The 18673-nt window shown below is 45.6% G+C and overlaps 1 protein-coding gene across 3 annotated transcripts in view; it reads right to left on the bottom strand.

Annotated features, from left to right (window-relative positions):
- FANCD2 (FA complementation group D2) overlaps window positions 1-18673 on the bottom strand; it is a 188853-nt gene that overhangs the window by 135474 nt on the left and 34706 nt on the right. For all 3 annotated transcript variants that reach the window (XM_075130658.1, XM_048858923.2, XM_048858924.2), the window contains exons 12-17: window positions 15607-15707; window positions 14022-14130; window positions 12576-12611; window positions 9173-9316; window positions 8115-8249; window positions 2931-3062 (exon numbers count right to left, since the gene is read on the bottom strand). In XM_075130658.1, the coding sequence (XP_074986759.1) occupies window positions 2931-3062; window positions 8115-8249; window positions 9173-9316; window positions 12576-12611; window positions 14022-14130; window positions 15607-15707 (657 nt within the window). The remainder of the gene's footprint in view (window positions 1-2930; window positions 3063-8114; window positions 8250-9172; window positions 9317-12575; window positions 12612-14021; window positions 14131-15606; window positions 15708-18673) is intronic.

Below are 18673 nucleotides of genomic sequence, written 5' to 3'. Positions count from 1 at the left end.
AAAGGGACATGACAAAAGTCTATAAAAACAGTGAATGATCTAGAGAACGAAGATTAGGAGGGCTGTTTGCTCCTTGTTCTTGTGATAAGAGGGGGAGTTCAATGACATTGGAAGGTGCCAAACTCAAAACTGATAAAAGGTGATTCAACCATTGGATCTTGACAAAAACTAATATTCTGGTAGAGATGCCTACAGCTAAGGTTGCCTAACACTTTCCATTTCAAGCCTCTGTTTTCAATTGCTCATAACTTTGCCAAATTGTAACGCCAGATTGGAATTTTCTACACCTGGACTCTGCCTCAAGCTACTTTTTTTCCTTTATGAAAATGATTGTTTCCCAGAACTAGGCTAGTTTTTCCACTACTTGGTAATTTTGCTCATGTTAATATTTTTATCCAACTATTTCTCTGAAAAGCACTAGCAAGTCCGTGATTTGGAGCAGGAACTTGGAATTTGCAGGGGATGATCTTGGGGTCAAAGAGTTGCCATTTGCTGTCCCCATGAAATGTATCAAATTATAAGCCTCCCAAAAGTGCCAATTGCACATGCTCAGTAGAGCTTTATGGAGGATTCTTGCTAAAATCTCTGAACATTCTGTCTGTGCTGAGCATGCTCTATCCTCATAGAGATCCCTATGTGCCAAATATACTAAGCATCCTCGACCTCTACAGAGCTCACCACCTGCCTAATGCACAAAATATGCTCCCCAGACTCCACTGAGCCTCATACAGATTAGGCATAAAGCTAAAGCTCTGGGTCGGTTGCGATGCACTACTGCTGCTATCCCGCAGTTTGGCTTAGGGGAGGGTGTAATGGGCCGGCAGTAGAAGGAGACCATGAATTCTAGTTTCAGCTTTTCCACTAACTAGTGTTATGTCTATACTCTTCAGGGCCCTTATTATTGAGGAAATCTTAACAGCCCTACCTCCAGAGGCAGGCATATATAATTTCCCTCCATTTAATGAGGGGGTAAGCGAGAGGTTGCACAAGGTCACACGTGGCAGAGCTGAGAATAGAACATGGGTCTCTAACATGGCAGAGCCAAGCCTCACCCATTCAGCCACAATGGGCCAAATCTAAGTGCTTTGCTGTGCTGTCTATAACCACTAGACCATACTCCCCTCCAGAGCCAAGAATAGACTCCAGCATTCCCAACATTCCTCTGCTGTCTAGTAAATAATTATGTAAGTTACTTGCAAAGGTGCACTGCGTTCCCCCTCATGATTGGTCCACAGAGGGTATTAGGCTGTTATCCTCTGAGTCTAACAGTTGTTCCTTAGCTAGAATGGTAGAGGTCTTTGCTGTGGATACAAAGGTCAGCACATGCAAAGATCAACATGGCTCCTCATGAAGGAATTTCTGATTTTTTTTCCCATTTTCCTTTTTAAAAATCCTAGCAAGTTACATACTAAAACCTTACATTAAAAAGAACATTATGACTGCAAAGTCAAGCCACTCTCAGTTTGGAAACGCTTGATTTAAGACTGCATATACAACTTTAATTTGGTCGTCCTTTGTGTAGGCCCCATTCAGGGTACAGGATTGGCAGTGGTTCTGTCCCTGTTAGCCAAGACCATTATAATGCATATGCACAAAGAAACCGAATTAAGATTGCATGGGCAACCTTTTTTCTGACACTTTCTAACTTTTGAGGGCTGGACTTTAGAACCTTAATGTTCTTTTACCAACTTTTTTTAAAATGCAATTTGTTTGTTTTTTTTAAAACACAAAAAACAGAAATTCCATCACAAGGAATCATATTGATCCCCCAACTTGGGTCATCACAGGATTTGGATCTTGAGATCCACAGCACAGACCTCTAATCACTTGCACTAACGAAGTAACTGGTAGCATCAGGAGGTTGTTATTCTCAGTGTGGGTCAGGCACTAGAGGAAGATGAGACACACATTTGCCAGTGGGTTTCAGAGCTATCTGCCAGAAAGCAGATGAATCTAGAGACTCAGGACTCTTGGGTTCAATTCCAAGTTCTAGATGAGAATGTGCTCTACAACTTTCTGGCCCTGTACTCCCACAAGCTTGTCGTTCTCTCCCGCACCTACCTCCATTTCCTGCACTCTCTCCATATCACCTCCCAGGCTCCTACCTTGTCCTCACCCCTACTCTTATCCTCCCCACCCCCTTACCTCGTCCTCACCCCTACTCTTATCCTCCCACTCCCCTATACTCCCAAGCTCTTATCCCCAACATGAAACAGCAGTAGGTCAAATCACACTAGAGAACTTCTAGTGTGCAGCAGCAGGGTCCACAGAGTTAGTGCATGACACATTGGAGTACTGTAGATTTACACCTGTAACAGGACAGCTGGGCCCTGTGATTAAAACAGGTCAGTTCCCCTGTGCTAGACCAGGTGCTCCCAGCTGAGCTAATCAGAGGTGCGAGTGCTGCACCTGGGCTATAAAGGGTCAGAGTGTATTCCAGTGAGGGCAGAGCTGGAAGGGGAACTGCAGAGAAAAGCTGCAGGGAGAGAGGGTATCTGCAGTGGTCCCCGAGGACAGGAGTTGGGGCTGAGAAATGACCCAGCTGAAAGTTTTGATTTTCTTTTGGGAGAAGGGAAGTGAAGCCTTGCATTTTCTCCAGCTGCTCTGAGACCAGGAAGGGGCAGTACCTCAGGAAGGAGTGGTTGTGCCCAGCTTAAGGCTGGGTGAAAGATTTTTTTTGTATTTGTTTTTGGTACTGTGTGAATAAAAAACAGATCCCCAAGAAAGGCTATAATTGGATGAGAATGACTGTGGCATTTTTGAGGGGCCCTGAAAAAGAGGAAACAAAGGAAGGGCACTGTAGAGCAACCTCTGGCCACGATGGGGTGCCCAGGAGGCAACCTACCCTGTTACAACACCCTGCTTTCCACACACTAACTCATCCTATAGACAAGCCCTAAGTGTGGACCATTCACAAACAGATACACTACCTTCACAAAGGTGGCATAGCGAATCAATGAGGAGGTATGCAGAGTCACCAGGTCAGTGAGCACATCCAGAGAAATGTCCACTTCTACATCATTTCCACCACAAATGTGAGTCACCAATGCACTCACAACTTCCTGAAGGAAAAACCCCACAAGAAACCAACAGTGAAAAGCAAATAAAAAAATATCTGTTCTGTACCAGAAGACCCTTGGAACAACAACAAAGTATATGCTACACCATATAAGATGGCAACCAAATAACAGTCCACCATAAATTAAAGGAAAGGGCTAGGGTTCCATGAGCTTAGATGAGAATTCACCTCTTTTGCCTTGGGCTCAGCACAGCTTTAATATTGTGGATTATTCCATCCTTTGAGACTGCTTCCATAGGTATGCAGTTGTATATGGTGTGACACTGCACCCCATATTCTTTGCAGTGATATTATTATGATATGATTAGGACATAATTATAATGTATTTTATGCAAGATAAGTCATGTGAGGTGTCACTCCAAGGTTATGATTTGCTAAACATGATTATCTTATGTGTATGCATGTATCATTTTTGTATCTGACGTGATTAATATTGACTATGTATCTGTATTGCAAATGTAGTTACACCTGGGTAATGCCCAGTAGAAAAAATGCTTTCAGTCTAGATAGTGGGTGGGGAAGGGCCTATTCAGAGTAATGGGCCATTAGGAAAAAACAGTAGGCCTTAGGAGAAGCTTATCTCCCACCTGGTGAGCCTTCCTCTAAAAGCTCCAAACAGCCTGTGTGTGATGGCTGCTATGACTCTACAAGGACACGTTATGAGACCACATGTCATCTTGGGATGTCAGTATTTTTCCACAGACTGCTCTGGGAACCAAACTTTGAGAACAAAGTGTTCCCGCCATATGCAAAAGCTATATAAGAAGCGACATCATCTAGTGTTCTTCGCTCCCCACACAAGAAGATTCCTGAAAACACCTGAAGAACAAATACTGAACTGCAGGAAGTGCTGGACGCAGGCTAAAGAGATTTTTAGCCTGTGAATGAAACAACTGGGGATTCCAAGCTGTAAAGCAAGTGCAGCTTGCCCCTTAAGAATCTGCAGCCTTCTTGTATCATCTCTTAGCGTGAGAATCTGCTATTCATATCGAATCTATTTAATGTATTAAGCTTAGTTTGTGTTTTTTGTTTATTTTCTAGGTAATCTGCTTTGATTTGTTTGCTATCACTTAAAATCTATCTTTTGTAGCTAGTAAACTTGTTTTTGCTTTATCTAAACCAGTGAGTTGGAGTGAAGTGTGTGGGAATCATAACCCAGGGGCAAAAGGCTGTTGCATAATCCTTTCCAAATTGAGAGAGGGGGGTGAATTTTATGAGCTTACACTGTACAGTTCCGTGTGCCACGCAATACGGTATAATTTTGGGTTTATACTTCAAAGGGGGTGCATGCCTGAGGAGCTGGTAGTAGCCTTCCTATGCAGAGGCTGGTCAGAGAGCCTGCTTGTAACTGTGTGTGCCTCTACCTGTATGTATACTGGTGAAAGTGCAGGCTGGAGGGCTTTTCAGCTTGTTACAGCTGTACAGTATGAGAGGGAGCCCAGGCTGGTGGGTCAGGGGGCTCAGTGGTACCCCAGTTCCAGGTTGCATCTGGGGGGAGGGGGGAACCCTCCACATATGATTCCCGTCTGCCATGGTCCTACTCATCCCTATCCAGATGCTCTATCTGTGTCCTAAGTGGCCCCATCACAAGAATACTTGGTTGGCATGTCCTCTATAGAACAATTTTTATCTTCAAAGTACTATACAAATAGTAACTAATTCATCCTCCTCAGTACTACCCACAGAGTTCAGTTCTTAGCCCTCTGATTTCATATCTGCTTTCTCTTTTGATCATCTTAACCTGTCCTTTGCAGTACTCAACTGTACATTTCTTTTGACACCTGTATTTCTGCCAGTCTTGAACAAGAAAATCTGTAGCTTTGTCTCAGATTCATTCACATAAAGAAACGTTTCAAAACCAGAAAGTCATCTTGAAATTCAACTGCATCTCTTCTAATTCCCTTCTCAGTTCAGAGCACATCCAATGTCCCCAATCTTGCTCTTATCCTTTAGCCTGATTTCCAGTTTTCCAAAAGCCTTTGGCTCTGTATGTAATTGTGTGTTTCCCTTCTGCATTCATGCTTGCACTGCTGTGTCTTCCTGATCCACACTTTTCCCAGGTCTCATCTTTCCAGATTCTGGTACATGCAGAATGCTTCTCCCTGCCTCATCAAGTGAAAGAAGATCACCTCCAATCTCACACAGCTTCACTGACTTCTCAGTCATTTCCAGAAGTAGTAGTAGTAGTAGAAGAAGAAGAAAAGAGAGAGAGCCTGGAACACTGGGCCTGGTGCAAGATCTAAGGCCTGAACCAGAGGCTGTGAACCAAAGCCAGGCCATGGATTAAAGTAGTTCACTGCCCAGTACATGAACTTAGCAAAGTTGTTGCAAGTGTACTAGGCACTAAATATATTCCAGCTAGTACAGATACATCCCAATCTTCTACAAGATAAGATGGTTTGACAAAATAATGAATAGGGATGTTTTGTCCGAGATATCAGGAACAAGGGGAGGTAATAAACAGATGTCATAAAACACATAAGGTGGTGTTTAAGTTGTTTATCCCAGTTGTTTGTCTCAGGCCTGGTCTACACTCGGGGGTTGGGGAGAGGGGGGGAGATTGACCTAAGATACACAACTTCAGCTACGAGAATAGCATAGCTGAAGTCGACATATCTTAGGTAGACTTACCTCACGTCCTCACGGCGTGGAGTCGACTGCTGCCGCTCCCCCATCGACTCCGCTTCCGCCTCTCGCCGTGGTAGAGTACAGGAGTCGATGGCAGAGCAATCGGGGATCAATATATTGCGTCTACACTAGATGTGATAAATCGATCCCTGATCCATCGATCACTACCCGCCGATCCGGCAGGTAGTGTAGACATACCCTCAGTCTATAAATGTCAGGATATCTCACCTTAACTCTTTGTGTGGCCTAGGGGACAGCAGAGATTCCTGCTACTGACTGAGCTACTCCTTGCCTCTGGGCACTCATGTGTTAATGTACCTGTAGAGCCAGGGCACTAGGACTGTGCCTTGAGAGCAATAAACCTGGCCAAGGGCCTTTGTCACTGCACAGGGCCTGTGATCTCTATTTATGAGTAAAGGTCTGCTGAATTAGCAGGCTGTCTTATCTGCTGTTAGTACTGATAAAATTGGAGTTCCAAGGACAGAAGCACTGGGCAGACCGAATAGCATTACTGAGGCAATGACATTCCAGCCTTCAGCCCTTAACAATACAGTAACTCCTCACTTAAAGTCGTCCCAGTTAACGTTGGGAACATGCTCGTTTAAAGTTGCGCAATGCTTCCTTATAACGTTTCTTGGCAGCTGCCTGCTTTGTCCACTGCTTGCAGGAAGAGCAGCCCATTGCAGCTAGCTGGTGGGGGCTTGGAACCAGGGCGGACCGGCAGCCCCCATATCAGCTCCCTGCTCCCCTAAGTTCCCTGTGCGGCAGCCGCCCAGCAGGCTATCAATTGCTGGCAGTTCACTTGTCCCTCCCCCGACTGCCATGTGCTGCTCCTGCCCTCTGCCTTGGAGCTGCTCCCAGGAGCCTCCTGCTTGCTGTGCAGGGTGGGGAAGAGGGGGGCTAATGTCCCCTTCCCCCCTGCTCTTGCTCCCCACTTATCCCTTCTCCACACAGAGCAGGGTGGGGACTCGACAGGGCTCCGGACGGAGAGAGCTTGCTGGTCACAGCTGGTGTCTCAACTTCCTGATAGACTTAAAAAGGCAATGTATTTAGAGTGATGTCAGCATACTTAAAGGGGCAATGCGCACCTCTCTCTCTCTCTCCCCCCGACACAGGGTGTGTGTCTCTGTCTCTGTGTGCCATGCTGTCTCCCCTCCCTCCATTCGTGCTGCCTTGTAGAGTGTGAGGCTACATTCACAACAATGTGTTAACCCTTGAGGGCTCAGCCGAGTCCTAGTTCATCATTGCTGTGTACGGTATTAAATTGTTTAAAACTTATACTGTGTGGATAGATAGATTAGATAGATGTTTTTAGTCTGGTGAAAAAAATTTCCGTGGAACCTAACCCCCCCTATTTACATTAATTCTTATGGGGAAATTGGATTCGCTTAACATCGTTTTGCTTAAAGTTCCATTTTTCAGGAACATAACTACAACGTTAAGCAAGGAGTTACTGTACCAGATACAGTTCAAAATTGACTTTCTTGATTCACAAACCCTCCATGGGTTTCCAGTTGCTTTCCTGGACTTTTTCTCTATCAGCTTCTCTGTCTGCTCACTCTACTTAATTTAGCACTGGTCTCCTCCATGTTACTCCTTAAAGTCTGGCACTACTGCTGACAGTCATTTTCTTTCCAGCTCCTGCCACCGTAAACAGCTTCCTGACTCACCATCCCAGTTCATATAAACTGAAAGCCAGTAGGAGAACACTTCAATCTTCTTGGAAATTCTATAACAGATTTAAAAGTAGCTATACCTGAACAAAAAAACTTCAGAAACAGACTTCAAAAAGAAGCTGCAGAACTAAAATTCATTTGCAAATTTAACACCATAAATTTGGGCTTGAATAGGGACTGGGAGTGGCTGGCTCATTACAAAAGCAATTTTGCCTCTCCTGGAATTGACACCTCCTCATCAATTATTGGGAGTGGACTACATCCACCCTGATCAACATGTCCCTGTCAACACTGGTTTTCCACTTGTGAGGTAAATCCCTTCTCTTCATGTGTCAGTATATAATGCCTGCATCTGTAATTTTCACTCCATGCATCTGAAGAAGTGGTTTTTTACCAACGAAAAACTTATGCCCAAATAAATCTGTTAGTCTTTAAGGTGCCACCGGACTCGTTGTTTTTGAAAGCATGGATGTTCTCCCCTACTCACACCTCAACTTGTTTCTCCATTTATTATTTAACTTTGTATCTACATTATTGAGTTTATATAACATTTTCAGAAGCAGTTTGAGTGAAAGATATTGTACAAAACAAGGTGGAAATATCTGTAACTCCTATGTAGAGGATTCATTGATCTCCAGGTTTTTTTGACGTTCTTACTTTGGTCTGCAGTCCTGTCAGAACTCGTGTTTAACAGAGTAAAAGTATATGCTATTATATATTTCAAAATATACCTGCTGACAGTAAGAGTCAAAGGCTGAAAATGCTTGCTTGTACATGCAGCTGCCAAAGGAGACGACACATGGATCAGCAGAGTGCAGAAAGGTCTGAGCCAGTGCCAGGATTGATGGGAAGAAGTCTTTGATAACCTGAAAGACAGACATCATGACAGAGACATAAGATTCCCATCATTACTATTTGCTTTCAAAGCTTCCATCCCTCATTTTATGAGTTCCAACTTGAGGAGCACTGCTCTTTATTCTCAAGATCCATAGTTAGTTTAGCATGTGATTCCCTGGCCTCTGACTCTTCCACCTCCTAGATACAGGCTGACGCCATAATAGATTCCCACTTAGATTTGTGCTCTCTATAGGCCTGTTTTGCTTTCAAAACAATGAAAACTTATCCACAAAAAAGCTTTTTTTCAGCAACAGAGTACAGCTGCACTCTTGGGGGAGGGATATCTCAGTGGTTTGAGCATTGGCCTGTTAAACCCAGGGTTGTGACTTCAATCCCTGAGAGGGCCATTTAGGGGTCATGGGGAAAAATTGGGGATTGGTCATGCTTTGAGCAGGGGGTTGGACTAGATGACCTCCTGAGGTCCCTTCAAACCCTGATATTCTATGATTCTATGATGCAAACTCTTCATGCAGACATGATGCACCAGTGTAAAATGGGACTTGACACACGTACATGTCTAAATGCAGACCATTTTATACTTGCAAGAAGGTATGGGTTTAAAAATGTAAAGTCTAAGAAAAATGTGAGGCAGAGCAGCATGTCAGGCCTTGGAGGAGGGGGACACTTGTGGTGGGGAGACAGAGGGCAAAAGGGCTTCCTAAGATCTGCAGAACCAGAAACCTACCCTATGCTGCAGGGCAGAGGAGGGCAGTTCTTCTCCAGCAAATTTTGGGAAGTCACAGGAAGGTCGACAAGGCCCACGAGACAAGCTCTGCAAGTGGGTCTTTGTGATTCAGCTCTTTACTGGGTTAGAAACAATCTGCCATATCCCAGGAGGTGGAAAGGGGCATGCTCCCAGTGTGCAGAATCTTAAAGTAGCAGCAGTACTCACCAGTGAGTGATTTCGGAAGGCGCTCTGTAGCAGCTGCTCTGGCACACAGCCCAGTGGAATCTTGTTCCTCAGCACTCTCTCAATTTGCTTCCTGCTCTTGGTGTTTGTAGTATGGATTAGCAGCAGAACGATCAGGTCCAGAACCTTTCACAGAGAAAATAATCACTAATCATATATCCATTATGCAGTGGAACAGAAAATTTCTTACCGATATTTCCTTTCTGCTAGCAGTGTGTCCCACAGTTCTCGGCTGCTCTCCTCTCTCTGCAGCTCATGGGAGGCAGATCAGCATTTTGGTGCCACACAATCAGGCCCTGCTCCTTCTGCTCCCCCTTGGTGCCAAATGAGTTAGTCCCGAGCTCTAACAGTTGCATAATATTGTTAACAAATATTCCAGAGATAATGAAATAACTATGTACATTAGATCAAGGAATGCTTTTAAGTCGTAGACAGGCACTGTCTCATTGTAACGATTCCACTTAACATCTTATCTTTGACTCATGAAACATTCAGGGTGGGTAGAATTGTGGGAGACCCTGCTAGCAGAAAGGAAATCATCATCAAGAAATCTTCCATTCTGCAGCCCTGCATCTCCCACGATTCTGGATGTTTGGGAAGTAACAAGCAGTGAACAGATGTAGGGAGGGTTATGAAACAAAACTTCAAGAGGAAAGAAGTACCTGCCTTTTTGTGAGCTTTCTCGAAAGCCTGCAGCACCATCCTGCCAAAAGAGGCGTCACGCAGAAGACAGAAGGTCCACGCTGTAGTGCTTAACATAGATGTTAGCTGTAGACCAAGGGCCACTTTGCAAATTTCTGAACTGAACCCACTTGGTCATTCCACCCATGAGGTTGCTAAGGATCTCGTGGAGTGTACCTTAATCCCTTCTGGGACAGGAACCTCTAATGATTTATAGGCTTCCACAATACATAGTCTAATCCATCTATCAATGAAGGAATTGGAAGCTCTGAGTCCCTGGCATTTTGGGTGGAAGGACACAAATAGAGAGCCCAATTCTGTGGATTCTGTATGTTTGAGAGAGATTTTCAATGCTCTTCCAACATCTAAGATGCACCATGTCTTTTCAGTTGGATTATAACAGAGTAGCTTGCCCATTAAATGAAACCAACTGAGATCTCTTGTTCCAGTCCAGGAGCCCCCAGTGGGGCCAATTAAGAGGGCAGCACCTGGAGGCTATAAGAGGCCTGTTGAGAAAGAGACTTGGTGAAGCAAGGCAGACTGGTTCAGTCAGGAAGAGCAGAAGAGGAGAGCTGCCAGAGAGGGAAGGTGGTTCCTGGGAGAGGGCTGAAGGCAGGAGAGCAGCAAGAGAGATTTGCTGGCTGGTGTCCCCAAGCCAAAGAGGAGAGGGCCAGAGAGCAGAAGGAGCAGAGGGAGATACCTGCTGGCTCTAAGCTAGAGAGCTGGAGTCAAGGGCCAGAGAGGGGTGAAGAGAGGGAAAGAAGGGGAGTGCATACATTTTCTCACCAAAAAGCTGGTCCTTGGAGGAGTCATGAGAGGGCCAGGGAGAATGACGGATGCTCCCAGCAGAGAGTCTGGGAAGAGCAGGGTGGAACCCAGAAGTAAGAGCTGGGGTGACCGTCCTGGCAGAGGGGCAGAGGAGGACTGACAAGAGTCCAGTGACAACAAAGCTGGGTTTTAAAATCTACATGCACTGGGGTGACATGGACTGTGTTTCAGGACTTTGGAGTTATAGATTTTTGCACTTCGTTTTGTTAATAAACTATGGTTAGGGACTACATGATAAGCTCATAGAGTGAGGTGAGGGGCCATTTGCTAAGCTGCCCTGAGGGAACGAGGAGGCATCCTGGAGGAGGCTACTCGTTCATATGGATGTTGTGGTTTTAGACAGAACCAAGGAAGCACAGCCTCTTGGGAAATGTGGAAGGAGGAATTTACCTTAACAAGAAAGGATGCTGGTGTCCCGAGCCCCAGCCTGACCTCATGGAATATCCAGTAAGACTCATGTATGGATAAGGCTGCCAGCTCCGACACTCCCTCCTCGCGGACATGACAGCTACTAAGAACAAGTCTTAATGGATAAATGAAAGGCCGACTGTGTGTCTCTGTGTGTGCGCATGTGTCTGTCTCTCTCTCTCTCTCTCTCACTCACACACACACACACACACACACTCTGTCTTTCACAGACACCTCCCAACACATACTTGAATTATTGTTGTTATTGTTACTTCTTGATTCTTCCTGCAATGCACATATATTCTCTGTAATTTTATTCTTTCAAAGTGCTGTTTTTGAGTTTTTTGACTGGTCTATGCATTTCATCATTTTCATTTCTCTCTTACACTTAAATTTAAAATGCCTAACCTGTCCTGGCTGAAGTAATTATTCCTATGGTAAATTTTTTAAAATATATATTATATCTAGGTTTTTTGTTTCTACTTCCTGGTGGAGCACATCTACACATTTCCTCGATAATTTGGTGCAGATAACAAAATTCATTCCGCACATGGATAGAAAAAATTAGAGGGAACATTGGTAGGAACTCCACTTACCTCTCTGACTCGTAGCCCCCGGACCTAACAAAATTAGGAACAGAAGGCTGGGTGCAGGCTGGGCACAACTCATCGTCTGCTGAGCCTGGGAAGGCTACCTCACAAACCAAGCACTGCTTGGATTTGACTCAGTGCTCTCTTTGCTGCTTGGCCATGCCTGTAAGGGGCAGAGGAGCCAGTGGGGAAACTTTGCAGTGAAGGCTCAGGGAGGGAGAACCCTGCTCCCCACTGCCCAAAGAACAAGGCAGAAATGTTAAAATAGAAGGAGTAAGGGTAGGAGCAAAAGGAACAGCCACTGCCACAGAAATAGAGAATCTGGCAGCAAGTGGGGACACAGGGGGGAGGGGGCGTGACCAGAGCGTGTGGCGCCAAAATGCTCATCCACGTCTGTGTGCTGCAGAGAGTCAAGAGCAGCTGAGATGTCCAGAATTGGGGGAAGATGCTGGGCTGCAGAACACAAAGGAAAATAAAGACTAAAAAGAACCGTACATTTTTTATCAGCTCTACAGAGAAAGTTCGGGGCTCAATAAGTCACTTAACTGACTGGTCAGACTCTAGTACCACAGGTCGAGGAGGGAGGTGGATTCAGAGGAACCATCTCTCACATGACTTTCAGACTGGGCTGGATGCATTTGTTATTAAGAATGTTCAGGTGTAAATACAATTCAGAGCAAACCCAGTTAAAAACATGGAGAGAACAAATGCATGGAGACCCACAAGATCTCTTGATCAATGGCAGTTCCTGATCTCCATAGCAAAACCTCCAATCCTGTTGCTGTGGAGGAAGCAAGTGCCCTTGCTAGTGTGTGTCCAAGACAGACGCTCATAACACAGAACAGCTACAGCACAGGAAGAGTCAAGAGAGGCATTACCTTATGGTCAGACACAGAAACAGTGTTCTCAATAGCCTAAGGAGGAAAGAAATAAACAAATAGTTACAATATCGTTCTTCTTAACTTCTGTGGATAGGACAAGAAGCAATAGGCTTCAACTGCAGCAAGGGAGGTTTAGGTTGGACATTCCTAACTATCAGGGTGGTTAAGCACTGGAATAAATTGCCTAGGGAGGTTGTGGAATCTCCACCATTGGAGTTTTTTAAGAGCAGGTTAGACAAACACCTGTCAGGGATGGTCTAGATAATACCTAGTCCTGCCATGAGTGCAGGAGACTGGACTAGATGACCTCTTGAGGTCCCTTCCGGTCCTATGATTCTATGAATAGCGTACAGTAATAACGGACTTCAAAACCCACACATCCTATACACTGGAAATGACCAGAGTGGCCAGGCAGATACCAAAAGAAATATTGTCAGTTTCTCTTCTCTGCAAACCCATCAATCCAGGATCCTGGATTGCATTAAATACTGCAGAGTCTGGAGGCAGTTCCTAGAGCTCTCATTAAAAGGTAGCTCCCCCTCCCTCACCTCCCCGTATGAAATTTTTCCAGAGCAACAATAATGTCTTCATTGAGGAACAGAACAATTCCCTTAAAAAAATAAAATAAAATTCTAGCCACCATGCCATGTAAAATTTGCAGCACAGTATATTTTCCTCAAATTTCTTCAATGATTCCTCAGTTTTTCCCTCATTCTTGCACAGATCCTGAGGAGCATCTCCACTTGCATCTGAACACCTTACATCACAGGATGCCTGACTTCATCCAGTTATTCTTTTAAGATCTGCTCTTTCCCTCCACTCCTACATCCTCCCACATGAATAAATGTGCAAATTTACAGTCTGATTGAGGATACTCTTAAACAACTTCAGCCTTTGACAAAGGAACTGAAATCCTGAATAATAAACTAAGAATTGGGAACAAGAAACCGAGTCCAGCCTCATAGTTTATACCCCAGCCCATCATTAAAATTTTAACTTTAAGCCCTCTACAGGAGCAGTCCCTGCTGGACATTTCAATAGCACATTACAAACGTCAATTACCAAGCTAATCCTTATGAAGAACAGCATTATCATTACCCCCCACTTCACAGATGAGGAGACTGAGGCCCAGATAAGCTAAAGCACAAATTTACAAAAAAGTGCTCATTTTAAAATACACTCTTGGGCTTCACCTGTGCCTCAGGTCCTCGCTTTGTAGAACGAGGCTTGTACTGCTTACCCACAGTCTTGAGAGCACTTTGAGATTTGCAGCTGAAAAGTGCAAAGCATCAATACCACAGAAAAAGGATAGTATCAGTACTTTCAGGGATAAAAGTGTAACACTAGATAGTTTTGTGAAACTATATTTGCAAGTGAGGAAATCTACAGTTAATGTTCTAATTACATTACAAATCAGAGAAACCCTGGAGAGCACAATCTGACCTTAATCCAAGCTTCAGAAATGCCTTTCTGAAATCTCACAGCCAACTTTATCACATCAAAGAGGAGCTTGACACAGTTCTGGCTGCTGCTCACTTGGCTTGTGGAGGAACTGCAAACAACCAGAGAGGAACAGAATTGCTCATCTGTTACGTGAGTCTTGTCATAACAGGTACAGGTCAACTCAGCACTAAGAGGAGCAGCTGCAGCACCGCCTGCTAGAAGGGAGGCGATGGCAGGGATGGAGTGAAAGCAATGCTGTCTAGAATCACAGTGAAGGCAGGACAGGTAGGAAGAGATGCGTGCAGCAGCAGCAGTACCAGCCAGGGACCATGTGGGGGCAGAGGGACAGGGATGAGGTGGCAGTGAACCATAGAATATTAGGGTTGGAAGAGACCTCAGGTCATCTAGTCCAAGAGCCTCAAACTCACGGCCCATCTGTGGCCCATGAACCTCCCCAATGTGGCCCGTGGGGCTCCAGCAGTTTTGGGGCCGGGGCTCTCCCTTGGCCCCACCTGCCGCCCCTGGGCGCTCCCCTGCTCAGGCAATTTACAATGGCCCGGGGCCCCGGCAGCACAGCGGAGCTGAATGGCGTCTGCCTGTTCGCTCCACATGTCTGCCAGCCCCTCCCTGTGGCCCTGAGACAGGGCTGTGCCTCCGCGCGCTGCCCCCCACCCCAAGCACCCCTGCGGCCAATGGGAAGCTGCAGAGGCGGTGCCTGGGGGCAGCAGCACACGGAGGCCCCCTGGCCCGCCCCGTCTTGGAGCCCCAGGTAAGCGCCGCACCCCCGAGCCCCTCCCAGAGCCTGCAGCCCCACCCCATCCCCCCACACCCCCTCCCCCAACACCCTCTCCCTCTCCCGCCGTGCTTCTCCCTCCCAGAGCCTACAACCCCACCGCTTGCACCCAGCAGCCAAACTCCATCCCAGAGTCTGCACCTCAGACCCCCTCCCCCACCCAAACTCCCTCCCAGAGCCTGCACCCCAATCCCCTACCCCAGACCTCCTCCCCCACCCAAACTCCCTCCCAGAGCCTTAGCAGGTGGGGGGGGAGTTTTTTTGGGGGGCAGGTTCTGGGCAACATGAGTAACATTACTGGCCTGCTGGGAGGATTTGAGGACTGGCACTGGCCCTAAGGTAAATTGAGTTTGAGACCCCCGATCTAGTCCAATCCCCTGCTCAAAGCAGGACCAACACCAACTAAATCATCCCAGCCAAGGCTAGTCCTGGGTGCAAATGCCAGCCAGGGTGATGGAGGATGAAATCACAGCAGCACAAGCCAGAATGGATGTGCCAGCACAACGGCAAGGGTGCGGTGCTGGCTGGAAGAGATGCTGCAGTGGGACAGTGGAGGGTGCCTTCTGGACAGGATAGGGAGCAGACACAGGGATGTGGTTGTAGTGATGCTGGCTGGAAGGGACACTTGGCTAAAGCACTGAGGATGCCAGCAGAGATAGCAACCTGGCCAAATGATGCTAGTGTATGTAACTAAACCCAACTGAGAAGCCTTAGAAAATAGAATCGAAGTCCTTTTGTCCCATCGTTCCCATGCAGAAACCAAGCAGAATCATGCAGATACAATGCAAATACCTCGTTTGTGGCTGGCTTTTGAGCTTGCTCTGGGAAGACAGTATCTGCAGAGGTAAAATACATGACGACAGATCCAAGTTCTTGCGAAGGGCAGAAATCACCTGCAGAGTACAGTCATTTATAACAGACAGGCACATTTGTTAGAGCATTTGTCATATCAATGGATAGATTTGAGGGATAGAGAAAGGTGAAAGAAAAATAAAGACAATTATGTAGAATCCCCAGAGACAATATTACAGACCGTAGCGAGGTACACTGATTGTGACACTGTACCCCATATTCATCATTGTGGTATGATTATGACATAATTATATGATGCATTTTCTACAAGATGTGTCATGTGGGGTGTCTTTGGAAAAGTTATAATTTGCTGAATATGATTATCCTATTTGTATGCATATATCATTTTTGTATCTGGAGTTATGAATATTGACTATGTATCTGTATTTCACATGTGGTTACACCTGGGTGACACCCACTAGGCAAGATGCTTCCAGTTTAGACAGCTGATTGTGAAGGGCCTATTCAAGGTAATGGGCCATTAAGGGAAACAATAGGCCTTAGAAGAAGCTTAGCCCCCACCTGGTGAGCCTTCCTGGGAAGGCTTCAGACAGCCTATGAATAACGGCTGCTATGGCTCAGCAAGGCGATGCAAGGTCATGTGACCAGACCACGTGACACTAAATTCCTGAATTTTTCCACAAACTGAGCTGGGAACTTTTTGTAAGAGTAGAAGAATTCATAGAATATCAGGGTTGGAAGGGACCTCAGGAGGTCATCTAGTCCAACCCCCTGCTCAAAGCAGGACCAATCCCCAATTTTTGGCCCAGATCCCTAAATGGCCCCCTCAAGGATTGAACTCACAACCCTGGGTTTAGCAGGCCAACGCTCAAACCACTGAGCTATCCCTCCCCCTAGCTTGAAATAAAGGGTTCCCACCATATGGAAAGAATATATAAGGTGGGGAGTGACATCATGATTTGTCTTCACTCCCCCACAACTCAACTCCTGAAAGAAACTCTGGAAAACAAGGTTTCAGAGTAGCAGCCGTGTTAGACTGTACTCGCAAAAAGAAAAGGAGTACTAGTGGCACCTTAGAGATTAACCACTTTATTTGAGCATAAGCTTTTGTGAGCTACAGCTCACTTCATCAGATGCATTCAGTGGAAAATATAGTGAGGAGATTTATATACACACAGAACATGAAAAAATGGGTGTTATCATACGCACTGTAAGGAGACAGTCAGGAACAGTATCCCCGATAATGTCACGGCAAACCTGGTGGCTGAACTTTGTGACTTTGTCCTCACCCATAACTATTTCACATTTGGGGACAATGTATACCTTCAAATCAGCGGCACTGCTATGGGTACCCACATGGCCCCACAGTATGCCAACATTTTTATGGCTGACTTAGAACAACGCTTCCTCAGCTCTCGTCCCCTAATGCCCCATGCCCCTACTCTACTTGCGCTACATTGATGACATCTTCATCATCTGGACCCATGGAAAAGAAGCCCTTGAGGAATTCCACCATGATTTCAACAATTTCCATCCCACCATCAACCTCAGCCTGGACCAGTCCACACAAGAGATCCACCTCCTGGACACTACGGTGCTAATAAGCAATGGTCACATAAACACCACCCTATACCGGAAACCTACTGACCGCTATTCCTACCTACATGCCTCCACACCAGACCACACCACACGATCCATCGTCTACAGCAAAGCTCTACGATACAACTGCATTTGCTCCAACCCCTCAGACAGAGACAAACACCTACAAAATCTCTATCAAGCATTCTTACAACTACAATACCCACCTGCTGAAGTGAAGAAACAGATTGACAGAGCAAGAAGGGTACCCAGAAGTCACCTACTACAGGACAGGCCCAAGAAAGAAAATAACAGAACGCCAGAAGCCATCACCTTCAGCCCCCAACTAAAACCTCTCCAATGCATCATCAAGGATCTACAACCTATCCTGAAGGACAATCCCTCACTCTCACAGATCTTGGGAGACAGGCCAGTCCTTGCCTACAGACAGCCCCCCAACCTGAACCAAATTCTCACCAGCAACCACACACCACACAACAAAAACACTAACCCAGGAACCTATCCTTGCAACAAAATCCGTTGCCAACTGTGTCCACATATCTATTCAGGGGACACCTTTATAGGGCCTAATCACATCAGCCACACTATCAGAGGCTCGTTCACCTGCACATCTACCAATGTGATGTATGCCATCACGTGCCAGCAATGCCCCTCTGCCATGTACATTGGTCAAACTGGACAATCTCTACGTAAAAGAATAAATGGACACAAATCAGACGTCAAGAATTATAACATTCATAAACCAGTCGGAGAACACTTCAATCTCTCTGGTCACTCAATTTCAGACCTAAAGGTCGCAATATTACAACAAAAAGACTTCAAAAACAGACTCCAATGAGACTGCTGAATTGGAATTAATTTGCAAACTGGATACAATTAACTTAGGCTTGAATAGAGACTGGGAGTGGATGTGTCATTACACAAAGTAAAACTATTTCCCCATGCTTATTCCCCCCCGACTGCTCCTTGGACGTTCCTGTTAACTGCTGGAAATGGCCCACCTTGGTTATCACTACAAAAGGCTCCCCCCACAGCTCTCCTGCTGGTAATAGCTCACCTTACCTGATTACTGTTGTTACAGTGTGTATGGTAACACCCATTGTTTCATGTTCTCTGTGCATATAAAATCTCCCCACTGTATTTTCCACTGAATGCATCCGATGAAGTGAGCTGTAGCTCACAAAAGCTTATGCTCAAATAAATTGGTTAGTCTCTAAGGTGCCACTAGTACTCCTTTTCTTTCTGGAAAACAAAGGATTTGGAATGGGGGAGGAGAACCCAAGCTGCAAGGCAGATGCAGCTTGTGCCTTAAGAATCTGCAAGCCTGCTTGTATCATCAGTCAGGGTGAGAAATTGCTAATTCAAACCCCATCTATCTAGTATATTAGGCTTAGCTTGCATTTTTTTTTATTTGCTAGGTAATCTGCTTTGATCTGTTTGCTAAAAT

Source organism: Caretta caretta, chromosome 7 (genome assembly GCF_965140235.1).
Source record: "Caretta caretta isolate rCarCar2 chromosome 7, rCarCar1.hap1, whole genome shotgun sequence".
Lineage (NCBI taxonomy): Eukaryota > Metazoa > Chordata > Testudines > Cheloniidae > Caretta > Caretta caretta.
Note: the sequence above shows the minus strand (reverse complement) of the source record. Positions and strands in the feature narration are given on the sequence as shown.